At 51.4% G+C, this 25,400-nt stretch overlaps 1 protein-coding gene across 2 annotated transcripts in view; it reads right to left on the bottom strand.

Annotated features, from left to right (window-relative positions):
* Positions 1-9,188: 9,188 nt before the first annotated feature.
* Positions 9,189-25,400, bottom strand: part of SLC39A11 (solute carrier family 39 member 11) — a 339,923-nt gene continuing 323,711 nt past the window's right edge. For both annotated transcript variants that reach the window (XM_047081492.1, XM_047081493.1), the window contains exons 8-10: positions 15,075-15,173; positions 11,961-12,119; positions 9,189-10,921 (exon numbers count right to left, since the gene is read on the bottom strand). In XM_047081492.1, coding sequence (XP_046937448.1) covers positions 10,843-10,921; positions 11,961-12,119; positions 15,075-15,173 — 337 coding nt within the window. In that variant the 3' untranslated portion in view covers positions 9,189-10,842. The remainder of the gene's footprint in view (positions 10,922-11,960; positions 12,120-15,074; positions 15,174-25,400) is intronic.

The following is a 25,400-nucleotide window of genomic DNA, read 5'->3' as shown; positions in this document are numbered from 1 at the left end:
TGCTTCAGATTCTGTGTCTCCCTCTCTCTCTCTGCCCCTCCCCCATTCGTGCTCTCTCTCTCTCTCTCTCTCTCAAAAATAAATAAACGTTACAAAAAATTTTAAAAACCCACGAAAAACAGAACCCTGCCTGGGAAGAGGGAAAATGGAAGTATGGATTTCCAAATGACATGCCCTACAAATTCAACAGCAACCAGAAAGGTGTGCCACTGCCCTTGGCAGCCAGAGAGAGGTGGCAGGCTCTACAGATGTTGGGGGACTTTGTGGTCTAAGAGAATCTGGAGGCAGCCTGTGCGGATGCTGCCCGGTGAGTATGCTTCTTGACAAGTCCTGGAAGCCATCCTCGGCTGTCTTATTCTGTCTGGCTATCCCCTCCCTTCCCACTCTCCATCCACATGACGGCCAGCCACCCGGCCAGGAATATACAAGTGTTTTCCTCAAATAACTTTTCCGCAGCTGCAGACGCCTAGCCGGGGCCTGGCACTCAGCACAGACGGAGGGGACAGGTGAGGAGGGGGTGTCCAGACCTGCTGTCCCTCTAGGGTGGGGCCATTGGCACGAGCTGCCTAGGCCATGGGTGCAAGGCAAGTTCAGAGTTATGATTAGTGCTGATTGAGGCCCTGCTGCCCAGGTCTCATTCCCTGCGCTTTACCCCACAGGCTTATTTAGGGAAAGGAAATGAGCTAATGAATGAGTTTTGAAAAAAGCACAAATTCCCTTAGAAATATAGGCTATTTGAGTTAAACAGTTAAGATTTTATTGTGTTTGGCCAAAGGCCACTCCTCAACTTAAAGAGAGGGAATAAGGTATATGTGGGTTTTTAAAGCAAATTACATAATGTCACTTTTTTTTCTTGGTATAGTAATGGTATCAGGGTCACGTAAAAAAAGCAATCCTTTTCCTTTTTGAGACACATACCAACCTGCTTATGAATCAAATGACAAATGTCTGGGATTTTCTTTTTACCTTCTTTCAGAATAATGAGAAAGAGAGAGGTGAGGGGGGCCAGACTGGTTAATGGTTGCTGGAACTGGGTGATGGGTCCAAGAGGATCCATGACACCATTCTGTTTACTTGAAGTGGAGGCTCAAAATTCTCCCTAATAAAATGTGAACAAAAACACATGTTAAAGATCCAAACACGGAGGAAAGAATAAATCTGCCCACCTAAGGCTTCAGTATGCGTCGTAAAGCAAACGATCGGATCTGGCCTTGCCCTGAAATTAGAGCCGTTACAATGGACTTGGCTTTGCTTTTTTTTTTTCTTTTTTTTTTTTAACCAGACAGTAAAAAGTTGAGTGAGCTCCAGTGTTGGACAGTAAACCACTCGTTTTTGGTGGGACTCCAGAGGAACGTCTCGTGACACTTACTTCCCAAATACTCCTGCTGTAGCACAGATTACATCACAGCAGAGACCAGATGGACTGAGGCAGTTCCTAAACACAGGACACGTTTGGCCAAAGCTGTAGTCGTGGTTCAGAAGGGGACGGTCACAATACTTCTACCGGCAGGAGGAAGGGCAGCTATAATGGCGGCCAAACCACTGGTAACCATCCCAGGTAAAGCGTCCTGCATAGCCTGACATTTGTAGGATGTTTGCGAGCGTTCCACTTTTAGCTGGTACATTGCCCAAGCTAATGTTATCCACTGAATCTTTTCCCCTTGCTATTTTTGTTCTTAGTGGATGGTGCGAGTGAAGATAAAGATTAGAGAGAGAATATCAGAAGTCACCCGTTCACTCCCTGAATTGTAACAGCCACACCCACATGCATAGGTGCTCTCTCTCCTTCCGACTATAAGATCCTACCCTCCTTTACTTAGGCAGCCATATCATACCCTGGGCTGGCCCGACTCCCCTTTATACCTGCCAACAAAATCTCAGTGAAGAATGGTGCTGACCGATTCGTGGGACACGGGCAACGCAGAGGGTCAGTGACCCAGCAGAAAAAAGCAAGGCACCAGGTGCTGATGGGTAATATTCCCAAGGGCCAAATAGGTGGGACGAGGCTCCGCCATCAACGAAAGTCGGGAGGAAATGAAAGCTGGGCTCTCGGTAAGAGGAGCCTGTGTGTGGGTGGTGATGGCAGCCCTGGGCACAGGAGGTTGGCTTTCTGAGGCCGCCCTGTGCCTTACTTGTTTGCTGCGCTTTTCCAAACCACAAAGCCCTGCTCAGAGCTTCCCTGCCAAGGCTGATCACAATCTGCCACACTATCAGCAATGTCATCTTACACGGACACACCATCAGTGCTATGGATTCTAAAGAAGCTGCCTTGAAGGATCCTACCTTTTCCCACAGCCGTGACCTCTGCCATCCAGTGGTGCAAGTGATGCCAATGGTACCAGTCGGCATCCCCATCAACATCCCTCTCTCCTTCTTCTTTACCCTGCCCCTCCCATCCCAACCCTACCCCCCAGTCCAAACCTTCAGATGAGGATAAACCACCTCCCCATTTTCACCCTTGTCTTTCACAGCTGGCCAGATAGAGCCCATTGAGGAAAAGCTCTAACCCTGGCCCTCCCTTTAATCTTGAGAGCTGTGTCATCCTTCCAGAGGCTGTCAGTGTGGCTGGTGCCTGGGTCTACCAAGAGCTAAGACAGATGGCACTCTGCCTGGTGGCGCCACGAAGATGATGATGGAAAACTGGCAGCAGAGGTTTGCTGGCTTGGAAAAAGCGTTTCAGCACCTGCCAACCTGACAGGTTTGCCAAGAATTTTACATTTGCCAACAATTCTGCGTTAAACAAATACACACGCCTCTATCAGCCCTCCTCCTCAAGCCGCATAACCTAGTGGATAAAGAAACAGCTCTAGGAAGGAGGATGCTATAGGTTCGTGAACCTTTCTAGTTTCCAGGGCATAGCCTGTTTTTTTTTTTTTAATATGAAATTTATTGTCAAATTGCTTTCCATCCAACACCCAGTGCTCAGCCCTCCTCAATGCCCATCACCTACTTCCCCCCACCCCCCGCCCCAGGCATAGCCCGTTTCAATCTCTGCCGGGGACCCAAAAGTCTATTCATCTAATATCTCCCTTACATTAAAGTTTCGGTTCCCAACCAAGAAAGTTAATTCTTGATTCTGACCTACAAGGTTTTTGTTGTTGTGTTTTTATTATACAAGTCTATTTATACAAGTTTTGAACATACAGGTATGTGCATATAAATCCTTGGGAGATTTCTAGGTCTATAAGCTCTTACAGGTCTGGTAGGAGCCTGGTTTTTGGTTATTGTCATCCCTGTGTCTCCCTTCCTTCCCTCTTGCCTACAAAGTACGGCCAATGGCTGAGACTTACATGGCCATTGCCATGAAATATGTAATAGGAGCTGGTCTGTAAAAGTTTCTAGACCAAACTGAAGACAGTGTCCAAAATTAAGGCATCACCGCCTCTATCCCATGTCTGCATGGAAATGGTCACCCTGACTCTGAAGCATTTATACTTAGCTCTGTTCTGCTAATGACAGAAGATGGGGTAGGGGGGGAGAGACTTGCAAATGCTCCTCTCCAAGCACTCAGCATCCCAGCACCTGTCGCTGGGTCCCGTAAAGAAGCCAAGAGTTGGCCACAACTCTGGATCAGAGTTCTGGGGGATCAGCCCATGGACATCCCTCGAGGAAGGCAGATGGACCAGGACCCACGGGTCTCACGCAACACAGTCCATCTCTCCAGGTGGGCATCCGTGACTGCAGTCTCCCCCCCACTCACTCAACCCTTCCATTTTCTCACTGCACCACTCTGACGCATATGCGCAAGAGAGAGAATAAAGTCATATCATACCCACACGAAGTCGGCTGCGTCACGTACGCCACGATGGACGAAAAAGACGGCGAACGTATGAAGTCAACTCATGTGACCTGGGTTTCTGAGCCCGGAGAATATGGCAAAGGTGACAGGGTCTCGCTTCTGTGATTCTGCTACTTTGATCCCCTCTTGCTAGCAAACTCACCCAGAGGCTGATTCGATGAAGTAAGCAGCCATGTTGGGAAAGCCCGTGTGCCAAGAAACTGTGAGTGGCCCCTACAGGTGGAACCACAGGTGGCCCCTGGGAGCTAAGGAAAGCCCAGAGCCGACAGTCAGCAAGAAGCTGGGCTCCCAGTCCCGACGACCACCGAGAACTGAATTCTGCCAGCCACCTGGGTGCTCTTGGAAGTGAACTCTTCCCCAGTAGAGCCCCCAGAGAATACAGCCAAGAGCAGGCTTTTTTTTTTTTTTAACCTATATTATAGACTTGTTAGTGAATGACCAATTTTATATTCCCCCTAATTTCACATAGTAAGTTCTTTCAGCATTGTTCACTGAAAAAGCAGAAATGGAGCAGGTATCCTGTTCAGGAGAAACTTTGATGAAGTTTAGACCCAAGTACTAATCTGAAAACAGCGGACTGTTCTTTTCTATGGGACACCCTCCACGGGGTGGTAGTGACCGATGCGGGCTGCAGACCCAAGTGCACATCCAACCCTATCGCTAAAAGGCAAGGTCAGAGAAGGGGGTACACTTCCAACACCTTTACTGAGCACTTGGAAAGCAAAGAAAGCCAAACCTTCGCTAAAGTTTGGCTCTCTCTGCATGCTCCCTCCAGGCTACCTTCTCATTCTTCTGACACATCCTGGACTTCTTGGAGGCCATGGCTCTTGCCATCAGTGAAGGGAGTTAAGCCTGGCCTTAAACCCCAGGGCTGGGTCCTCACCAACTCCAAACACCAACTCCAAGATCCATACCCCTTACTGCTAGACAACAAGGCCAGCAAAGACACTCGTTAACTTTGTGGCTCATAGTTTGCGAGAGAGTAGAGACTACATCAGAGGAGATCCCACACAATTTCTGGTCTGATCTTTAAATCTGGATAAGAATCAAGGGCTGCTGGGATACAGGTCCCAAGGTCTACCCTGTATGAAAAGAATCCTATGCCTTTCCCTGGGCCAACAAAATCCAGCTGCTCTTTTCGCTCAGCCATCTGCCTATGTCTTCCATGTCTTGGAACAGAGGGCATAGCCAGGTGCCCCAAGGCCGCTTGGGGGTCTTGAGGCTGAGCAGCCCCATCAGAAGCTGCAGCGGCCCAGTGACAGCCCTTGGGGACAGACGGTGGCCATGCAGGGCCCCTGAGCTATCAAGTCGCTGGCGGAGCCCAGACACTGTCAAGAGGAGAACTAGAAGGGAAGAGGGTTGGGTAGGATCCTAAGGCTTAGGCTTTCTGTTTCCCCCAGCGCTCACTGGCAGCCGGGGGCCACCCTTCTTCCCGCTTCCGGCCGGAAGGAGGAAACACTCGGCCTGGCAGGTGTAGTTCTTCCCGCTCCAGGACAGAGAAGCACAATTTTGAGAGGTATTCCTCCTGCCTGTGAACACACTACCACCCGCTGTCACAGTTGCAGGGCTGGGCTATACTAGGAAGATGATCACAAAGTGAACTCGCTCAATAAAACCCCTGACGTTCTGGAACCTCAAAATGCCCTAGCACCGTCAGACAGGGTAAATTACGGCTCGGGGGCCAGAGGTGAACTTACCTTAAAGCCAGGGAAGCCTCGACTGCAGGGCCGCTGGTCTCAGGCGCCCTTTCCAAAGTCCGGTACCTAATGGTGTGTTTGTCCTTTAATTTCCCCCCAAAGAGTGCTCCTCGAATTGCATAAACTTCGGAAACCCCAAATCCGGGTCCACCCCTGCGAGGGACAAGCCTGCACACAGCAGGGAGCCCCAGGAAGCCAGGGTTCCCTTCGGTGGAGACGGACTGCCCTCCTTGGAACCAAGCGGGTTGATGGCGTTGGCGGGTTCGTGGCAGGCGGGGCTGCCGGGAGGGGCGGGCCCCAGCGCTTCCCGGGAGCACCTTCTGCTGCAGGCCCCGCCCAGCGCTAGCCCCAGGCCCCGCCCCCGCCCGCGGCCGCAGCCCCGCCCCGCGCAGGTAAACAGCCGCCCGCCGACCGCGGATCCCGCCCGGGGACCCGCCCCCGGCGCCGCGTCGGGTTCTTGGTGACCCGGGGCCGCGCCCCGGGGAACGTGTGCCCGCGCAGGCAGCCCAGCCTCCTCTGGCCGGGAGGGCGGGTGGCACCTGCGGGCCAGGCGGCTGACCAGGGCACGTAGCCAGGGGGAGAGACCTGAGAGCCGGGGAACCCCACGCCGGTGGCTTCCCTAGACCCTGCCGCAGGGCTCGGCCCAGGGGTGCGGAGGTAAAAATTCGTGGAACCGCATACCTACGGTCTGTGCCTTTGTTATATGTAATCATACTTGTTTAAAAGGAAGAGAGGAAAAGAACAGCCCCTGGGCTCCCATTTGCTTCCAACTTTCACAGGTTCAACCAACATTTTATTAGAGGGTGGAGGGGTGCAGAACGTTGGGCCTGGAAAGCTCCAAGGAGGAGGGTCTGGGAAGTCACTTACCGCATTCTTAGTGCAAAGTAGAGCCAACCCTGCCACTGCCTGTCACCACTTTGGAGAGAGGAAGATTTTCTGGACCTCACCTTCCTTGTTGGCAAAGTGGGGCAGTAACGTGGAAGTCAAGGAGCTGTAAAGGAGGTGATGCGCGTAGCACCCTGCCTGGCCCACAGTTTTTACCCGATGGCCCTTTGGTCCTTCCCTCAGAACAGCAGGGTGAAGGGCGCCTGGGTGGCTCAGTTGGTTAAGTGTCTGACTTTGGCTCAGGTCATGAGCTCATGGTTTGTGGGTTTGAGCCCCGCATCAGGCTTTGTTCTGACAGCCTGGAGCCTGTTTCTGATTCTGTGTCTCCCTCTCTCTCTGCCCCTCCCTTGCTCATGCTTTCTCTCTCTCTCTCTCTCTCTCAAAAATAAGTAAACATTGAAAAAAAAAAACTTTTTTAGAACAGTGGGGTGAGAATGTCTTTGTTAGGTCCCCAGAGAAGAGCCAGATGCTGATACTTACCCCCATCTCTCAATTTCTCCTTACAGTCCTCTGGAATGAAGGGTCCATCGAAGGCAAAGCCTTGAGGGAACAAGTTTCTGCCACCAAACGGTCAAGGATATGAAGACAGAGTCAGTCCCATCAGGCAGGGCTAGCAGCTTGAAAACACACTAGCAAACTCCAGTACTGAAATACCAGCTCAAGGAAAAGATTAAAACCTAGAGATATCGAGGCGCCTGGGTGGCTCAGTCGGTTGAGCGTCTGACTTCGGTTCAGGTCATGATCTCACGGTCTGTGAGTTCGGGCCCCGTGTCAGGCTCTGTGCTGACAGCGCAGAGCCTGGAGCCTGCTTCGGATTCTGTGTTCCCCTCTCTCTCTGACCCTCCCCCCTTCATGCTCTGTCTCTGTCTGTCTCAAAAATAAATATTAAAAAAATTTTTAAACCTAGAGTTATCTTATGACAGTTCTTAAATATCCTTTTACCTCTTGTATCCATAAGGCTGAGAAAAGTAGAAAAAGCAAATGCAAAATCCAATCCCCAGGATTGGCTGAATGTCTGTGCTGGTAAAGTTATACCCTTTTCTTTTTTTCTTTTTTTTTTTTAATGTTTATTTATTTTTGAGACAGAGAGAGACAGAGCATGAACGGGGGAGGGTCAGAGAGAGGGAGACACAGAATCTGAAACAGGCTCCAGGCTCTGAGCTGTCAGCACAGAGCCCAACGCGGGGCTCGAACCCACGGACCGCGAGATCGTGACCTGAGCGGAAGTCGGCCACTCAACCGACTGAGCCACCCAGGCGCCCCAGTTATACCCTTTTCATAGAAAGCAATGGTCAGGAAGCAGTAGGACCCAGAAAAGGAAAACAGAGATATATGGGAGGATTCAAAAACCTTGGAATTTTCTCAATTCTAAATCCTCAAAGAGCTTCCTTTGTCAGCTGAAACAACCCCCTTCCTTCAGTCTTCTGAAACACTTCACTGTGTTTTTGCTTTGCCTGAAGGAGTCACCCTGCAAGGGAAAGCCAGTTCTCCTCGCCCAACACCCTGTATCGTCTCCAGAAATGATGAGTTATATCCCAGCATGCCCCCAAAGGAAGGGCAGTGGCAAACTCAACCCGGGGAGAATAAGGATTTGAAGCCAACACTATTTCAGGAGTTTCCTAATTTTATTGACAAATTTGGGGGAAAGATGTGTAGGAATAGATTTTTAGGGTACTCAACCATGGAGGGAAGAACATAATTCTAGTCTGAATTCATTGACGTCTCATTGCTAGAGAGATTCTGGGTTTATTGTGCTAGTGTGAGAAGCATAGGAACATAGAACATCAGGTGATTTTCCCTAAGGTATTGCATGCCATGTGTGAGCCAGACCGTCCAAAAAAAAAAAAAAAAAAAAAGACACTGGTTCAGAACCAATGATCGATATGTGGGGCTGTTTCTCCCCAAAGCCAGATGAATCGGGTATGGAAGACGGGGGTGTGGGGATGATGCCTGCTCCATTTTACCTAATAACACACTCTCTTCACCTTTGGACCCCACCAGTTTAGAATTTTTGAATCCAAGAAAGGAATGCTCCATACTGGGGCAGCCGGTCCTTAGGGTAACTCCCTTTAGAAAGGGAAAGTATGAAGTTTCATTGCATGATGGAGAGCTCCATTATCTAGCAGAAGTTTTGTTTAAGGGTGAACAGAGAAGTTTGAATGTATGGAGATGTGGAATAGCAAGAGAGTGAGGCTGTAATAAACGTAATAAACATATTTTTTTCTTCTTTTGGGTCTCCACTATCTGAACTCATTCCAAAAACTGAAAAGCCATTATTTTGTGAGTCTTGGTAGGGAGGCAGGACCAGCTAGTTCATGGACACAGGATATAAATGCTGCCAGCTTAGATGTTACTGCCCAGAACTTTGAATGTGGAACCGGGGCGCAAAGGATCAGGGTCAGTTCAGACTGGTTCATTCCCATGGCGGTGGTGGTAGAACCAAGGAGGAGCAGTTTGAGTAGCAGTTTTCAGTATCCAGGGGTCATGGCACCCAAACCAAGCTGTTTTTGAGATGTGATTGGGTCGTGGTCCCAGACCTCTAGACTTCTTGGATGCAACCCACTTTCGAGATGGTTTCTCCTATGGATCTTGAGAGCTCCCAACAGCCTTCCATTAAATACCCACCTAAATTAGCTGGAGTTGGATTTGTGGCTTGTAACCATGAATCTAACTGGCCCATCTCATCGGAGCTCTTTCCTTTGCTTCTGCTGACGTCAGGTAGGGGAGATGTTAGGACTGACTTTAGTAAGCTCTTACATTATCAACCCTGGAAAGAAGCAACTTGGAGAAGGATTGGACACAGCTCATCCACAACAATATCCCCTTTATTGATATTAATCACAGTTATGAGGTCTTGTCCATCAGAGAGTTTGCGTTATGCAGAACTACATACAAAGACATCAAAAAATACACATATACCAACCACCAAACCAATTAATTTCAACCAATCAAAACCCTCTGAATGTGTCTTCAATTTTGATCATCAGTGCTTCAGAAGAACATACATAGACCCAGCATGAGGTTGGCCTTCGGGGTCTCAGAGCATTCACAGAGCAGGCTCTTCACCCTTGGAAGCAATTCAACATGTAAACTCAGAGGGCAGGCATTGACAACACAGTGCCCGAATACCTGGTTCCCGGGCTGCCGGCCACGTTGGCAGAGCCCATTTAAGGTCGCACATGCTCCTTTGACCAACAAGGACGGCAGGCTTTAGCTCTGTTTGAAGCAGACAGTGTGTGGCCCCTGTTGGAGAAGCTCTCGGCAGGAAGGGGCAGGCTGGCCTCTGGTCTACTTTAAGTCATTCTTTAGGGTCATTTCAGAATGGTGACTTGGCCAAGATTTCCTTTACAAGGGGGACGTGAAAATCTCTCTTTTTCTTCCCACCCCTTCTTCCCTCTCCCATCCTGCGCTCTCTGGCCACACTCCAGCAAAGCCTGCGGCAGTTTAAGACTCCGGCAGGGTCAGGTTACAAGTTACGGAATGGTCAACCGGGAAGGGCGTACTGCAGATTCCAAATGTCTTTCTCTCACTGAAGTTAGCTTCAGTGGCTCCCTCCATAACTCCAGGAGGGTTTGGGCTCCAGCCACCTGCTGGAGTCCCCGAGTCTCTTAGAAAACTGGAGGCTATAAACATATTGAAAGAAATGTCTAGGGGATCTGGAAACCATGACAAACCACTTTGCTCTTGGAATCCATAGAAAGCAGAGGTCTCTGAGCAAAGCTGCTCTCTGCCTTTACAGGGTTCACTGTGTTCGTGGCTCTCCGAATTCCCTAATTCCCTTAACTTCAAGAGTGTCAATCTTTGCCTTGGAAAAGGAAAAAAGAAAGAAAGAAAGAAAAAGACAAACTGATTTTCTTCCCTTTGTCTGTGTCCCTTCCCATCCAGCGTGTCCCTCGGGGGGACACAGGAGGAAGTCGCATTCCTCCTTAGGCTGGCTGAACCTTGGAAAGTTGGTTGCTCTGTCCATGATGTTCCAGTTCTGGTCTAACGGGTAGATGCTCGATGGTGAGAGGTCAGGAGGGATGGACGAGAGAGGTCCTGACCATTCTGCTCTGAGTCACGAGGCAAAAAATGCTTGGAAGCTTCTCTCTTAGCAGCTTGCTCCTCCAGGTGAACTTGACAAGCTGCCACAGAGTCCAGTGAGAGAGACTGAGGGTGTGAAAGCAGAGATTTCCCTGATCTGTGTGTCCTTGGTAATCCCGCCGAAGAAAGATTCTATTCAGTGGCCAGAAACAAAAATCTGTTGTTCCGTGACACCTTGACATTCTAAATAAAACTATTATCTCCCTCAAGAGAAAAGTAAAAATTGTCATGTTATGATCAGAGTCAATCAGGATAATGAGATGAAAAGGAGAGAAAGGAAAAATGTTTTAATGTAAAGGAAGAGGCGTGTGGTCCCGTAGAAGCCAGCCACTGCAGTTTCCTTGTGCTGCTTTTCCTGGGCTCTGAGGCATCTCAGCACTAGCCCAGGCCGACATCGAGTGACATCATCACCACAAATCCCAGGATGGAGGTCCAGGATGCCAGTTTCCCGTTACCACTGGGAGGGAAGGAAAGGAAGACCTTAATGTACTCTGGGACACTGTCCAAGCTGCAAGCATCCTCTGTGATGTCCAATTCCAATAAAAATGTACCACTACGATTAGTAAGGATAATAATATTGACATGTAACGTTTACTGGGGCTTACTATATGCCAGGCAAAGTAATTCATGTAATCCCAAAGGATGACCACACAAGATCAGTAGTACTACCGTTATTCTCTTGTTACTGGTGGGGAAACTGAGGCATACAGAAGTAACTTGCCCAGAGACACCTCTTATGGCTCTGGAATAAATGCTCGAATGATAAAGAGTGGCAATTAAATTCTTGATGATATTATTGAATCTGACCTTTAAACTAGCTACAAAAACCAAATGAAACAGGGGTGCCTGGGTGGCTCAGTCGGTTAAGCATCCGACTCTTAATTTCAGCTCAGGTCACGATCTCACGGTTCGTGAGACTGAGCCCTGCGTCAGGCTCTGTGCTGGTGGCACTGAGCTTGCTTGGGATTCTCTCTCTCTCTTTCTCTCTCTCTCTCGAAATAAATAAATATGTAAAATAAATAAATAAATAAATAAATAAATAAATAAATAAATAAATAAAACAGAGAAAGGAAGCCCCCCCCCCCTTCCCGGACACCTGGCCTATGGCTACATAATAAGAACATGGATGGATAGCTTTGGCTCTCAGAGCTCACCTCTCCCGAGATTCTAGCCCTAGAAAAATCGAGAAAGAGAAGGGTGGGGAGAGAAAGGGACAATATGCAAAAGCTAATCGTCTGTGTCACGGGGGTGGGGAGGTAGAGTGTCTGTATGCCATTACCTGGTGTCACCTGGGCCATCCCCACCCACCTGCCCCTTACTCCTCTCTCTAGTTTCGGAAAACACAGTTGAGAAGGGAGTGGGGACGATCTCGGGAAGCGGCAGAAAGGGGTGGGAGCAAAGAAAGGAGCAGCAAGCGAGGAAAGGCAAGATCTGTATGCAGGGCCCCGGGCTTGGGAAACAGACGAGCACGAATGGGGGAGGGGATGCTCTTCAACCTGATCTGAGCCTCGGGGATGATGTCGTCCATGACCACATAGACCATGGCACCAGCAGCAAAGGCCAGGGCGTAGGGCAGGAGGGGCTCAGCCAGCACCACGGCAAAGGCACCAAAGACCCCTGCCAGGGGCTCCACCATGCCGCTTAGCTGCCCGTACCTGAGGAGAGACCAGAGACAAGTGCCACCATGAGGAAAGTCAAGCAGATACCAGGCACTCTGTGCTCAGACTGCTGACTCAGCCCCAGAAAACGGATGCATTTCATTCCACGTCATATCCGCGCACAGCAGTGCAAATCACTGCGTTTTTAGCCACCTCCTTCTTCCCTGACCTCCTCTAACACAGTAGGCTCCCCCCCCCGACCCCCGGGTTTCTGGTAGAGTTTTAAGGTTTCCACACTGTCTGTCTTCCATAATAGCATTATTGAGATATAATTCACATACCATATGGCACACCCATTTAATGTGTTCAGTCCAGTGGTTTTAGTATCGTCACAAGGTTGTGCAACCATCACCCCTATCTAGTTCCAGAACATTCTCATCACCACAAAAGGAAACCCCACACCCCTCAGCGGCCACTCCCCACCCCTCCCTCCCCCAGCTCCTGGCAACCACTGACCTGCTTTTTGTCTCGATGGATTTGCCTATTCTGGATATTTCGTATAAACGGACTCAAGCAATATGTGGTCCTTTTTACTAGCTTATTTCATCCCACATAATGTTTTCAAGGTACATCCATGTCATAACACGTATCATTCCTTTCTTTTACGACTGAGCAATAACCCATTGGACAGATCCACCACGTGCTTGCTAACCATTGGTCAGCTGATGTCTACCTTGTCTCTTGACCGAGAGGACACTGATTAGGAGTGGTATAGACACTTCCCTAGCATAGTTGTGCCTGGTGTGTTTGGGTCACAACTGTACCCCCTTCTGAAGGAGCTGCACCCATGCATCTCTACTGAAGATGTGGACCTACCTGACTAGATGTATACTGACGGCCTGTCCCCACTACCCCATCCTGAATTAAGCTGAGATTTCTTCTTTAAAAAAAAAAAATCCCTCGGTTGGCGGCGGGGGGGGGGGGGGGGGCGGGCCTGGGCAGCTCAGTGGATTAAGCGTCCAACTTCAGCTCAGGTCATGATCTCACGGTCCGTGAGTTCAAGCCCCGCATCAGGCTCTGTGCTGACAGCTCAGAGCCTGGAGCCTGGTTCTGATTCTGTGTCTTCCTCTCTCTCTCTCTGCCCCTGCCCTGCTCGCACTCTGTCTTTGTCTCTGACTCTCTCAAAAATAAATAAACATTAAAAAAAAAATTTTTTTTTTTTTTTAAGTCCCTGGGGCACCTGGGTGGCTCAGTCGGTTAAGCGTCCAACTCTTCATTTCAGCTCAGGTCATGACCTTATGGTTCATGGGATCGAGCCCCGTGGTGGGTTCTGCCTGAAATTCTCTCCCTCTCCCTCTCTCTCTGCCCCTCCTCCACTTGTGCACATGCACACTCTCTTTCACAATAAAAAATATAAATAATTCCCTTTATTCGAGCTAGTGAGAGTGGGTCTCTGTTGCTTGAAATCATATGAGCCCTGAGTAAAACAGTAGCCCAGGTGAGCGCTGAGAGCAGATGAGCTGGTACCTGCTCCCCATAGCGCAGCAAAAGTCACCACCTGCAAAAGTCACCTGATACGGGTTGGACACCACTAGACAAGGGAGCTGGGATATCTTTCCCGCTATCCCTTGCTGTGGGCATTTGGCAAGATATACTGCCTGTGAGCCTCAATCTCTCCAACTGTAAAACGGGGGCAAGAAACCCAGAGGTGCACTGGGGCACTTCCCCGCCCAGCGTGCCTCCCCAGTGACAGGACAGGGCTGTGAACTCCACCCCCGCCCTGCACCCCGCTTCTCTGCTTCTCCCTGGCCGGGGGCAGACAGTGGGCATGGGGGAAACATTGTCTGCGCTGCAGAACCCTGTAAGGGGCCACCGCTGCCTGACCTGTGCCCTGTGCACGGGTCAGCCGACTTCGTAGCTCTGTGCTGTGGGTACAATTCCTGGGTTGCCTTTGTCACTTGGGGAAAAAGTGAGTTGGACGTCAGGCCCAGACTGGAGCAAGAAGAAAAAAAGTTTAAGCTCAGGGTCCCTCACCTCCTGTCCGGGGGGCCCCTCCCATATGAAAAAAAACAGTCACAGCTACTGGGCTCCCGGAACTCACATTTGAATCAAATCTCTAAGGCCATCACGCCCTGCCCGCACCTAGGCCTCTATTCCGTAGACTCCGGCAATGGAGAAAGAGACAGGAGGGGGGAAATAAGATAATTTAAGTATGTGTAAGAACTTGTAAGTCATAAGGCCCCATAAAATGGAAGGCATTTTTAAATTGTTGTTATTAGCGGTCTTTTTAAATGCCCTCACCATACATTCTAGAGCAGTGATTGCTTTAACAGAGAAGTATTCTGAGGCTCAGAGTCCTGAGTTGAGGGACAGAAGATTAAACTTCTGGTCTTGGAGTCATCACCACTGAAACCAGTCACCTGACATTCTAGGCCACAGTTCTCTCCTCTGAAAACTGAGGACTCACCTTATGTGTCACTGAGAAGGTAAAATTAAGGAAGAGACTAGAAAGGCCTCTGGAGCCCATGAAAACACAAAGTCTGAGTACAGTAGGGCATCATCTCCTATGGACACGATCCTGGCCTTCACAGTGACAAGGGTTGTGACAGGGGCTAGTGTGTGACTCTTGGAGACGGGCTGTGGTCAGATGGGCCTCAGCAAAGGCATGTGATATTTAGGGTAGACATTGGTTTACTTCCTACTGGAGGGGAAAGAGCCCTAACACTGAATGGGCATGGCGTGGCTACAATGGAAACATTTTGAAATAGGAAACCTGGCGATTTGAGCTGGTTTATGTAAAGCTGAAGGTCAAGAGATGAGTTTCTTGAGCTTCCTCCCACCCTTGAGGGCTCAGGACTCAAACAGACTGTTGGCGTTTGACCAGAAGCTCCGGAGACACTTCCGGGACGGAGGAGATGGTTCTTGAAGAAGGAAGCCCATACAGAGGACCGCTCTGACTTTACGTCAGACACGACCCTGGCCTCTGACAGCTGACACTCTCGGAGCACTTACCAGAAGGCTCTCCAGGGGGAGAAGCCAGCCCCTCGCAGGGGGAGGCTGACAGCGAGGCCCTCCGGGAAATTCTGGATCCCGATTCCAATGGCCAAATTCCTGAAAGACCAAGAAGACACGTGGAGGCAACCGTCTGGAACTGAGCACCCACACACGCAGGACCCCCTCGCCTAGGCCCAACGATGCCCTTTGGTGTCAGAGATCCAGGTGAGACCTGTGCCAGGCGGAGGAAAGAGCAGGGTTAGGGCATAGGTGCAGGTGCAGGACGCAAGGAGAAAGGGCTGATACAGACCGTCCACCCCTTGGTGCTGCTCCCGGTCCCCAGGGACACTGGACCTTTATGGCGCTACAGTGAGCAGAGAGCATGCTGGCTGGACATTAGGACGACCCGCGCTCTGCCACTCAGCCGTATAACTTTGTGCAAATCCTTTGACTTTGTAGGTCTCAGAGCCTTATGAATACTACAGACGGGCTTGCGTGGGGATGGTAACGTCTCCTACGAAGGATGGCCGACTGCCGTGTGGCCCAATGACCTCATGCCTGTACGGTTCCCAGCACATGTGAGGTGCTCGGTACCTTTGGGTCTCCATTCCCTTCTGGCTTGGAGACAGATACATCGCATTTTACTGAGAGGCAACCTCGGAAATGGGGCGGGGAGGTGCCGAATAGAATCCAACAGGGACACAGGTCTCCTGGGCTTGGCTTCCGCGCCGACTCTCTGCGGGTCCGGCACTGGCACCACGCTTCTTTGGGCCCCTGTGGTGCTCACTGAGATCCTCTCTCCTCTGCTCCGGTGGGACACGTGGCGGCAGGGGGGAGGGGCTGTGCTGTGGTCACTGGTCAGGCTCAGGGGCAAACTGTCCTGCTATCTGCGGAGGGTGAAAAAAGGCTGGCCTTGGGGGCTGGGCTTGGGATCAGGGTCAAGAGTCTCACTTCTCAGGGCGCCTGGGTGGCTCAGTCAGCTAAGCATCTGACTCGGTTTCAGCGCAGGTCATGATCTCACAGTTTGTGAGTTTGAGCCCCGCATCAGACTCTGTGTTGACAGGGTAGAGACTGCTTGGGATTCTCTCTGCCCTCTCCCACAGAAAGAAAGAAAGAAAGAAAGAAAGAAAGAAAGAAAGAAAGGGAGAGGGAAGGAGGGAAGGAGGGAGGGAGGGAGGGAGAGAAAGAAAGAAAGAAAGAAAGAAAGAAAGAAAGAAAGAAAAGAAGGAAGAAAGGAAGAGAGAGAGAGAGGGAGGGATGGAGGGAGGGAGGGAAGAAGAAAGAAAGAAAGAAAGAAAGAAAGAAAGAAAGAAAGAAAGAAAGGAAGAAAGAAAGAAAGAAAGAAAGAAGAGAAAAGGAGGAAGAAAGGAAGAGAGAGAGAGGGAGGGATGGAGGGAGGGAGGAAAGAAGAAAGAAAGAAAGAAAGAAAGAAAGAAAGAAAGAAAGAAAGAAAGGAAGAAAGGAAGAAAAAAGGAGGAAGAAAGGAAGAGAGAGAGAGGGAGGGATGGAGGGAGGGAGGGAAGAAGAAAGAAGAAAGAAAAAAAGAAAAAAGAAAAGAAAGAAAGAAAAGAAGGAAGAAAGAGAGAGAGAGGGAGGGAGGAAAGGAGGAAGAAAGAAAGAATGAAAGAAAGAAAGAAAGAAGAAAGAAAGAAAAAAGAAAGTAAGAAAGAAAGAAAAGACGGAAGAAAGGAAGAGAGAGGGAGGGCAGAAGGAAGAAAAGAAAGAAAGAAAGAAAGAAAGAAAGAAAGAAAGAAAGAAAGAAAGAAAGAAAGAAAGAAAGACTTAAAAAAAATAGGAGTCTCACTTCTCATCTCTTGGATCTTGGGTCTAGGAACCCAAACCCAGCCTTGGATCATCTGGTCAAGCCCTGCTCAAGTTACAGGACCCCATATGCTCCCACCAGCCCTGGGCAGAGAGCCCTGGGCTCTAGAGGCTTCTGCTATCACTGTCATAGCCCACACTGACCCTGAGCTCCTACTTCAGGAGCAAGGGACATTTAAAATATATTTCTGTGGAAGAAATGAACCTTAAGGTTTCATTTGTCAATATCATCTTGCCAGTATTTCATGAGCCCCTGTCCTGTCTTCTCAAATAGACCCTCAAAGTGGTGGTCCCTTCTTCCCCCCACACTTTTTCAGCATCCCCTCCCCGCCCCCGAATGGATAAGTGAATACGACCAGCTTTCTTGACCTGAATCTAAGGTTTCTTTCAACGAGGAAGGTCAAAGTGTCTGACCAGATCTCGAGTCCCTTGTCTGACGTAGAAACAGCATCGCCTGCCCCCCCGACCCCGTTCACAGGTAGGCACACGACTTACCCCCAGCCTAACCCCAGGGTTGCCAGCCCCATGTCACCAGCAAGTCAGAGGTGGGGCTGCCCGGCCAAAGTCCTCACCATGACGCAGCACTGACTGCAGCCATCCGCCAGGCGGGCTGTGGGAGCCTCCTCCACATCCTGTCCAGCAGCCACCATCCTGATAAGCAGCACAGAAACCCCATTCTTCTATCCCTGGCAAGCCACATCACCTCCGCCCTGCCCTGACTCTGACATGGGGCTCCCAGCCCAACCAGGTGCTACACCCTCTGAGACCTGCCAGGCCGTCCTCAGCAGGGCACCACCTTGCTGGGAGATCACCAGATCTCTCCTGAGTGCTCCTGGGCCCCTTCACCCCCCCCCCCCCGCAAGGGTCGGACCACAGAGTCTCTGCCCTTCCCATCTTCATACACATCCCTTCCCAACTTGGTTCTGTTCTTCACACACACACACACACACACACACACACACACACACGCTAGCCCACCGTGTTCCCTGCTCTGCCGTATGCCCTGAATCTGTAAGATGTCAGCTAGGTGGGGGGGACCCCATGGAAGGGCTCAGTCCCCTCCACACCCTCTGTAGCACCACTTCATCATTTGCGTCAGCTCAGGACTGGATTAAAAAATCCAGAGCTCCCAGCCCTGGCCGAAACGCCGATGCCCGGGCCCACCCTCGGAGGCCGCAATTGATCGCTATGGTGTCGGGCTCCAGGTCCGCAGACTTGAAGAACGCGCCCGCAGTGTGGCGAACCCGTGACCTAAGACATCACCAAAATGGGTGAGGATGAGGCTCGTCGCCACGCCCACCTCCGGCCCAGGAGACCCCTTCCTGCTATCCTGACACTCAGCTGAGAAGCGTCACGGGGGTGGCCCCACGTGGGAGCTGAGGACACCAGCGGCTCCTTGTGAATGCACCAGGTGGCCAGCAGCCTGGATGCTTCCTGTGCATAAAACCTGAACGGGGGAGTCCTGGAGGGGCTCAGAATGGAAGAACAGAGAGCAGAAGCATCAAAGTGGAGGGTTGCTGGGGCGACAGGAGTAGCAACAGCAGTGACAGAAGAGAGCGGCTCCCAGGTGCCCAGGGTAAGAGAGGAGAAGGGGAGCAGGGGCTCAGGCTGGCAGGGCTGGTCCCTTGGATGGACAAGCTTGGAGCTGGCTTAGTCGTGGGGGCCGAGATCAGCAGGATGGAGCCCCATGAATGAGGGGGGAAGGGCGGTCTGCCAGGAAGGAAGCCCCAGACGCTCACTCCTCTTGCAGCCCTACTGTGCTCTCCCTGGCTCCACGCGAGAGCCTGGGCCCTTCCTGCCGCCTCTCCAGGTAGCGGGACCTGGGGGGCCATCCCCCCTTCATCCCACTTGGGGCAGGGAAAGCCCAGATGAGAGGGTTCCTTTCCAGGATGGGCTATGAAGGTTCCCAACGGATTTGAAAAGCAAGGGGAGAAACCCAAACCTTGTCCTTCCCAAGACCGTGAGGCTGCCGTGTCCTGTGTTTTGTTCTTCCCAGAGGAAGCACAAAGACCCCGCCACTAATCTGGACTGCAGCAAATTAGCGGCAGGGAGAAGGAGGTGGGGACGAAGGGCTCATTAAGAAAAGAAACCACAGGCTGTGCCCTGACGGCACCCCTTTGTCTCAGGGTCAAGCCAAGCCCCACGGTGACCCGTCATCTGTGTCTGACTGGGATTCGCAAGGGAGGGGAGAGAAGGGCAGGGAAAGGACATCCATGGGGAGAGCAGGGGTGGGGAGGAGAGAGTAAGTGGAGGAGGGCCGGGGCCTGTCAGGTGCAACGCTGGCCGTCCAGGCTGCTGTCAGAAGGGCCCTCCTTGCCCTTATCTTCAGGTACCGCTAATCCTGAGAGGTGAGCGACAGGAAGAAAGGCCATCCCCGTGGGCAGCTGTTTCTGCTTCTTCTTAGAAGCCGGATCCCATTGCCCCCCACCCCAGGCCTGCCTTCTCATCTCCTGCGTCCTCCTCCCACTCAGCCCCCAGAGTAAAAGCCAGAGAACACTTGGCTGCAGAGGCCCTTGGAGGTCCCTTGTCCAACACCTTCGTGGTTAAGGGAGAAACCAAGGCACGGAGAGGTGGCGTGACAGATAGTAGGTTTGCCTGACAGACCCGGTGGGACCCCCCAGGTGCACCATTGTGACCCAGCGCAAGCTATAGGAAACTCGGCCTTCACTTTTCCACAAAAGGGGCATAAATGCCCCATTTTCGGGGTTCTTCTGTGGACAATCGCTGTAAAGTGCCAACCACACACAGCCCAGAGCTGGGGCTCCTCGAACGGTCCTACTGTTCAAATTGCCCGAGGTTCCCGAACAAGGCGGCATTCGGGCTCTGCTGCTCCCCAGCGCCTGGTGACCTTCCCAGCCTCACGTGAAACTTCTTCTCGGGCTCATGCTCCTCAACCGTCTTGATTCTGTGACCTGCTGGTCGGAACCAAGGCCAGAAATAGCAACTGTCGGCCAGCAGGGAGCCCCCTTTCAAGGGCGCCTCCAGAATCCACCGCTGCGCGCTGGCCATGTGTGAGAGCTCAGGTCACACACGAAGAAAGATGGTAGGAAGGGCCCCCCTCCATCTTCAGGGAGTCTGCAATCAAAGAGAGGGCAAAACACCTGCCTACGAAGGACAGGACGGCACGGAACTGGCTCAAAGCCGGAAGAGCAGCGCAAAGTGTGAGGGGAGGACGATTCCCGCAGAAGAAGATGATCCGAGACAGAAGGTGACATTCAAGACGGACTTTGAAGGACAGGGATCCTTTTAATCAACAGAGAGAGATGGGGAGACGCGTGTCCCAAGGGAAGAAGGAACTGAGCAAGCGTAGGAGTGAGGTGGTAGGCCAGGGTCATCCAGGCCTTCTTTTCTCACCCCTTCCCCAGTTCAAAGCCTACACACACACACACACACACACACACACACACACACACACACACGCGGGCACGCGGGCGCTGGCGTCCTAGACACCCATCTTGTACCGTTCCTGCGCACGAGAAAGCGTCACAGTCTGCAGAGTCTGCTCAGTGCTGAGTGCTCAGTGCCCCGGCCCAGCTGCACCCGAGTCTTCCCAAGGCCAGGTGTGGAGTTGCGCCCCAGGGGCCTCCAGCCCCCCTTTGGAGGCGTTCCCTCGAAACTCGTGTATTGGTGGTCTCCACTCAAACCTGCCACTTAATTATCTCAGGCCTTGAACTTGGGGAAAATTTTCAGCAAGGGCAGCAGCACGAAGCACAGGGCGCGCATTCCCCATGGCAACAGCCCGCCCCCGAAATCAGCTCGCGTCTCATCTCCGCTTACCATGCCCATCACGGGAGCCTAAGGTCCCCTGGCTGGAATAAAGATAATGACAATCATCCCTGCCATTTATTGAAGGTGATAAAATGGGAGGCGTGGTTGTGGGTGTTTTATTACACGTAGCAACACAATTAACCTCAACTACCTTGTTAAGTGTTTTCTACCCTTCCTATCCCCATTTTGCAGACGGGGAAACTGATGCACGAGCGGCCATCCCCAAGGTCACCCGGCCACGAAGTGACAGTGGTCACATACTTCGGGTCCTCTGAGCCTCACACAGACCCATCACACCATCTTGGAGAGAGATGGTCACCTGGGCTCACGTCCCCAGCAGACGAGCAGGTGATGCCGTATGCCCACTCAGTGGTGATCTGCGATTTGGGGCGATCTGGAGGCAAGGACACCAGACCTGATGGAAGAGGTGTTAACCAGAGACCCCCAGAGTTAACGGGGTTGGAACGTCTCATCCACGGCACGGCTTCCTAACCTCGCCACTACGGACATGTTAGGCCAGGTCACTCTTTGCTGTAGGGTCTGTCCTGGGCATGGTGGGAGGTTTAACAGCATCTCCGGCCTCTTCCCACTAGATTCCAGCCGTACCCTCCCAGTCCTGACAACCAAAAATGTCTCCAGACTCTGCAGAACGTCTTCTGGGGGGTGGGGGGGGGGGGCTGAGTGGTCCCTGCTTGACAACCACTGCTTAGGTTTCTTCCTCAGCAAGTATCTGAACGTCAGAAAACATTGCTCAGACCAAGCAAAGGACAACATCCGACCCCACCCACGTTATTTGAGAAATTTCTTGGTTCAGTGGAGTTGAGTCTTTCAGGGAACTTAGCCGTGGCGGGACAGACTCCTGGGATTCAAGGTGAAAGTGACACTGGGCAATGATGGGGCCTCTGCTCCTCCATTCCTAAGGCAGTAGCTTTGGGGCCTCGGAGTCGCACCATCGTGGACCTGCCGTGCGCGTCGTGTGCTCTGTGACCGGCACCCTTCTGGAGTCGTGCGCCGGGGCATTCCTGCTGGAACCCCACGCGCAGATTATTGCTCCGCGGCGGGTTTAGGGCTGGGGTTGGAGGCGAGGGGTCCCCGGGGAGGTGGGAGGGAGCGTCACGGGTTCCTCTGGGAGGTGGCAGGCGCGAGGGCAGCCTGCTCTCCAGGCTATGATCTCTGCGCTGCTGGTTATGAAAGAACAGCATATTCCTGACAAGCCCCGCTTCACCCGGGCTCTTGCAGATCCTCCCCTGTGCCGTGAGCGTGTGTGTTCTTGCGTGGCAGGCCCTCACACACCGTGTTGATTGTTATCGTCCTGCCCTGAAAGGCCTGACTGTTCAGGCTCGGCGGTGACATCACCAGCTTCCCACTCGGGCTGCCGGCGGCTGAGGTGTTTGATGAGCCTGCAGATGGGTAGGGGCTGGAGGCTCCCCGCGGGGCTGCTGGGCCCTACCCGCTCCCTGGAGCTGGTTTAGCACGAAAGGGATCTTCCCCACCCCCTTCTTACAGTTTTGGGAGGCTTTATTGCCACAGGCTGGAATGACCCATCCTTTCCCTTAAAGTCTGCCGACCTTCGCAGAGAGGGCGGGGAAGAGCCCCAGGAAGCAAGCCACAAGGCAGGGAGGCGTACAGGGGTGACTCGGGCCACCACTGCGCACCTCTCCTTGCAGGGAAGCAGAGAAGCCTCCCAGATTTGGGGGGGGGTGGGGGGCAGGCGGGGAAATCTCTCGCCCCCCCAGGGACACCCCGGGGACCTTCACCTGCCATGTCTCCTGGCAAATAAATCAGCTCTATGCACAGGCCAGGTGCAAGGCTGCCTCGTGAGACTTAAAAAGCACCTGGGGCTATGTACCCAAGAGTAACGTGCTTACGTATTCATAAAAAGGCTACTAGGTTCTCTCAGTAACAGCCCCAAACCGAAAACTCAGCAAACGCCCATCAAAGACTGAGCGAATAAAGAAACAGCGTTCCGGTCACACCGTGCAATGGCATACAGCAACGAGAATGAATGACCTATAACTACGTGCAACAGTATGACGCATCTCAGAGGCAAAATTTTGAGTGAGAAAAAAAGAGAAAAACTAGACACAAATCGTGAATGTTGTGCGCTTCTAATCACATAGAGTCCCCAAACAGACAAAGCCCAGCTATGCCTTCTCTCACCTACTAATTGGTAGGAGGTGTCAGTGGCCAATAGCAACAACTTATTGGTGGGTTCTCCTCTAAAGTAATTGATTTTTTAAAACAGTGCATTTGGGGGCGCCTGAGCTGCTCAGCTGGTTGAACTTCCGACTCTTGATTTCGGCTCAGGTCTTGATCCCTGGGTCGTGGGATCGAGCCGTGCATCGGGCTCTGCACTGAGCATGGAGCCTGCTTGAGATTCTCTCTCTCTCTCTCTCTCTCTCTCTCTCTCTCTCTCGCTCTGACCCTCTCCCTCTCGTGCTCTCTAAAAAATAAAAATAAAATCCATTAAAAAAAAAAAAGACCAGTGCATTTTAGTAGAGAATGTAGATGCTCTCAAGGTAGGAATTCAGGTCCCGGGTGGGGACAAGAAAACTCCTCATTGCCTTTTTTATTTTAAGCTTACTTATTTATTTTGAGAGAGGCTGAGAGAGAGGCAGAAGGAGAGGGAGAGAGAGAATCCCAAGCTGGCTCCACACCATTAGCGTGGAGCCTGCCGTGGGGCTCAAACTCATGGAACCGTGAGAACATGACCTGAGCCAAAACCAAGAGTCGGGTGCTTAACTGACTGAGCCACCCAGATGTCCCCCCCACACTCACTGCCTTTTAATAAAGACAATTTATTGCAGCTGAATGTACATGCAGAGAAGAGCACACACGATAAGTGTTCTGCTTGAAGAATTTTCAGAAACTTGATTATCATCACGAACTCCCCACCCAGATGAAGAAACAGAACATGATGAGAACCCCAGGAGCCTCCAACCCCGGGCTCCCTGCTCCCCCTGCTCCGGCCCCATGAGGAGCCACTGTCTTCACTTCCAATGGCTCAGCCTAGTCATGCCTGCTTGGGGACATTCTGTGAATAGTTTAGGTGGCCCTACAAGACCCCACTGGAGGATCCTGGGAGGGTTATGGGTGATGAACACTTTGCAAACTTGGCATGAAGCTGGCTTCCCCGGGGCCATAGGTTTGGAGCTTGGTGTAAGGCCTTTCCTAGAACACCCGAGTTTATCCCCCTGCCATGATTCACCCCATTTTCTTATCCACTGCCTGCATCAGTCATTCCATCTACAGGATCAACATTGGAGGGGAGGGCGTGCCACAAAAACATTTTGTTCTCCAGCATGAAAAATACCATTACAAACCATTAAAAAATTTCCCAGCACTTTAGTAGTCTCTTCTAAAGAGCTTTAAGTGCCTTTATGAACATGTATTCTTTCTTTCACTTGAGAAGTAGAAGTTTATTTTCCATTTTGTAGACAGTAATAACCAAGGTCCCACAAAGGGCGAACGATAAACTGAAGAACACAGCGCGGGTCACAGCAATAAGGCAAACGGTGCTGGGTTCCAAGCCTTTCCCATAAGCCATCTCTTCATATAAAACCACAGAAAGCAGGGAGAAAAAGTGGCCAGTGATGGCTTCAGGGAACGAAGACCACAAACCTCGATGTCATTCTCGGCTACTCTCACTCCTCACCCATAACCCGACAGAGAAACCTGTAGGATCTATCCTCCAAGCCTATGTAGATCCAGGCACATCCTCCCTCCTCCACGGCTGCACCCAGGTGGGAACTGCCACCATCTCCTGCGTGGTTTACGGTGGCAGTGTTCTAACTGGTCCCCTTGCTTCTCTCCCTACCCCTCCAGTCTGTTCTCGCCACACCTACTACACCTGCTTACGCTGCTCCTTGGCTCAAAATTGCTGTGGCTACCCAGTTCACCCAGAGGCAGCACCCAAGCCCTTCTCCTAGCTTGCCGTGACCTACATGTCCCCACCCTTTGTCTTCTCTCTGACCTCCTCTATTCTTCTTCCCTGGCTCTTTCTACTCTATCTGTTCAGCCTTTCTCTCTGCTCTTCTCTCTCTGCCCTTCTCTCTCTCCAGCTTTGGGCATTTCTAATGGAATATTCCTCCTGGGGTATCTGTGGCTCACTTCTTCACCTCTTTCCAGACTGGGCTATATGACTTTTCCAAGGCTTAGGTCACAAAAGACTTTGTGGCTTTCATCTGTCTCTCTCGATCACTAGCTCTGGGGGAAGCCAGCTGCCATGTCGTAGGACCCTCAAGCAGCCACATGGAGGCACGCGTGTGACAAGGGGGCCTCCAGCCAGCAGCCATGTGGTCTGCCATCTTGGAAGCAGGTCCTCCAGCCCAGTCCAGCCTTCAGATGAGAGCAGCCCCAGCTGACTTCCTGATTGCAATCTCAAGAGGGACACAGAGCAGGGACCACTCAGCAAAGCCACTCTCGAATTCCTAACCCACAAAAAAACATGAGCTAATGTTTATTGGTTTGAGCCACCAAACTTTGAGCTATTTTTGTTATTCAGCAGTTGTAAGGTAGTCACCTCCTCAGTGAAATCTCCCTCCTCCCCTTATCTAAAATTGCAAACCATCCAGCGCTCTCATTCCCCTTTAAACCTAATTTTCTTCTCTTCTTCCTTCTTTGATAGAAATCTCTACCATCTAACCTACTGTATAATGTACTTTTTTTTCATAGGTGAAAAATGATTCACTCTTTCCCCTGTGTCTGACCCGGCATCGAAACACGCTAGGAATCTCTGTTCACCTAGGTGTCCCG

This window comes from Lynx rufus, unplaced genomic scaffold (genome assembly GCF_022079265.1).
Source record: "Lynx rufus isolate CCGP_SWC_20201006 ecotype Redwood Valley unplaced genomic scaffold, mLynRuf1.p SCAF_18, whole genome shotgun sequence".
In the NCBI taxonomy this organism is placed as follows: domain Eukaryota; kingdom Metazoa; phylum Chordata; class Mammalia; order Carnivora; family Felidae; genus Lynx; species Lynx rufus.
Note: the sequence above shows the minus strand (reverse complement) of the source record. Positions and strands in the feature narration are given on the sequence as shown.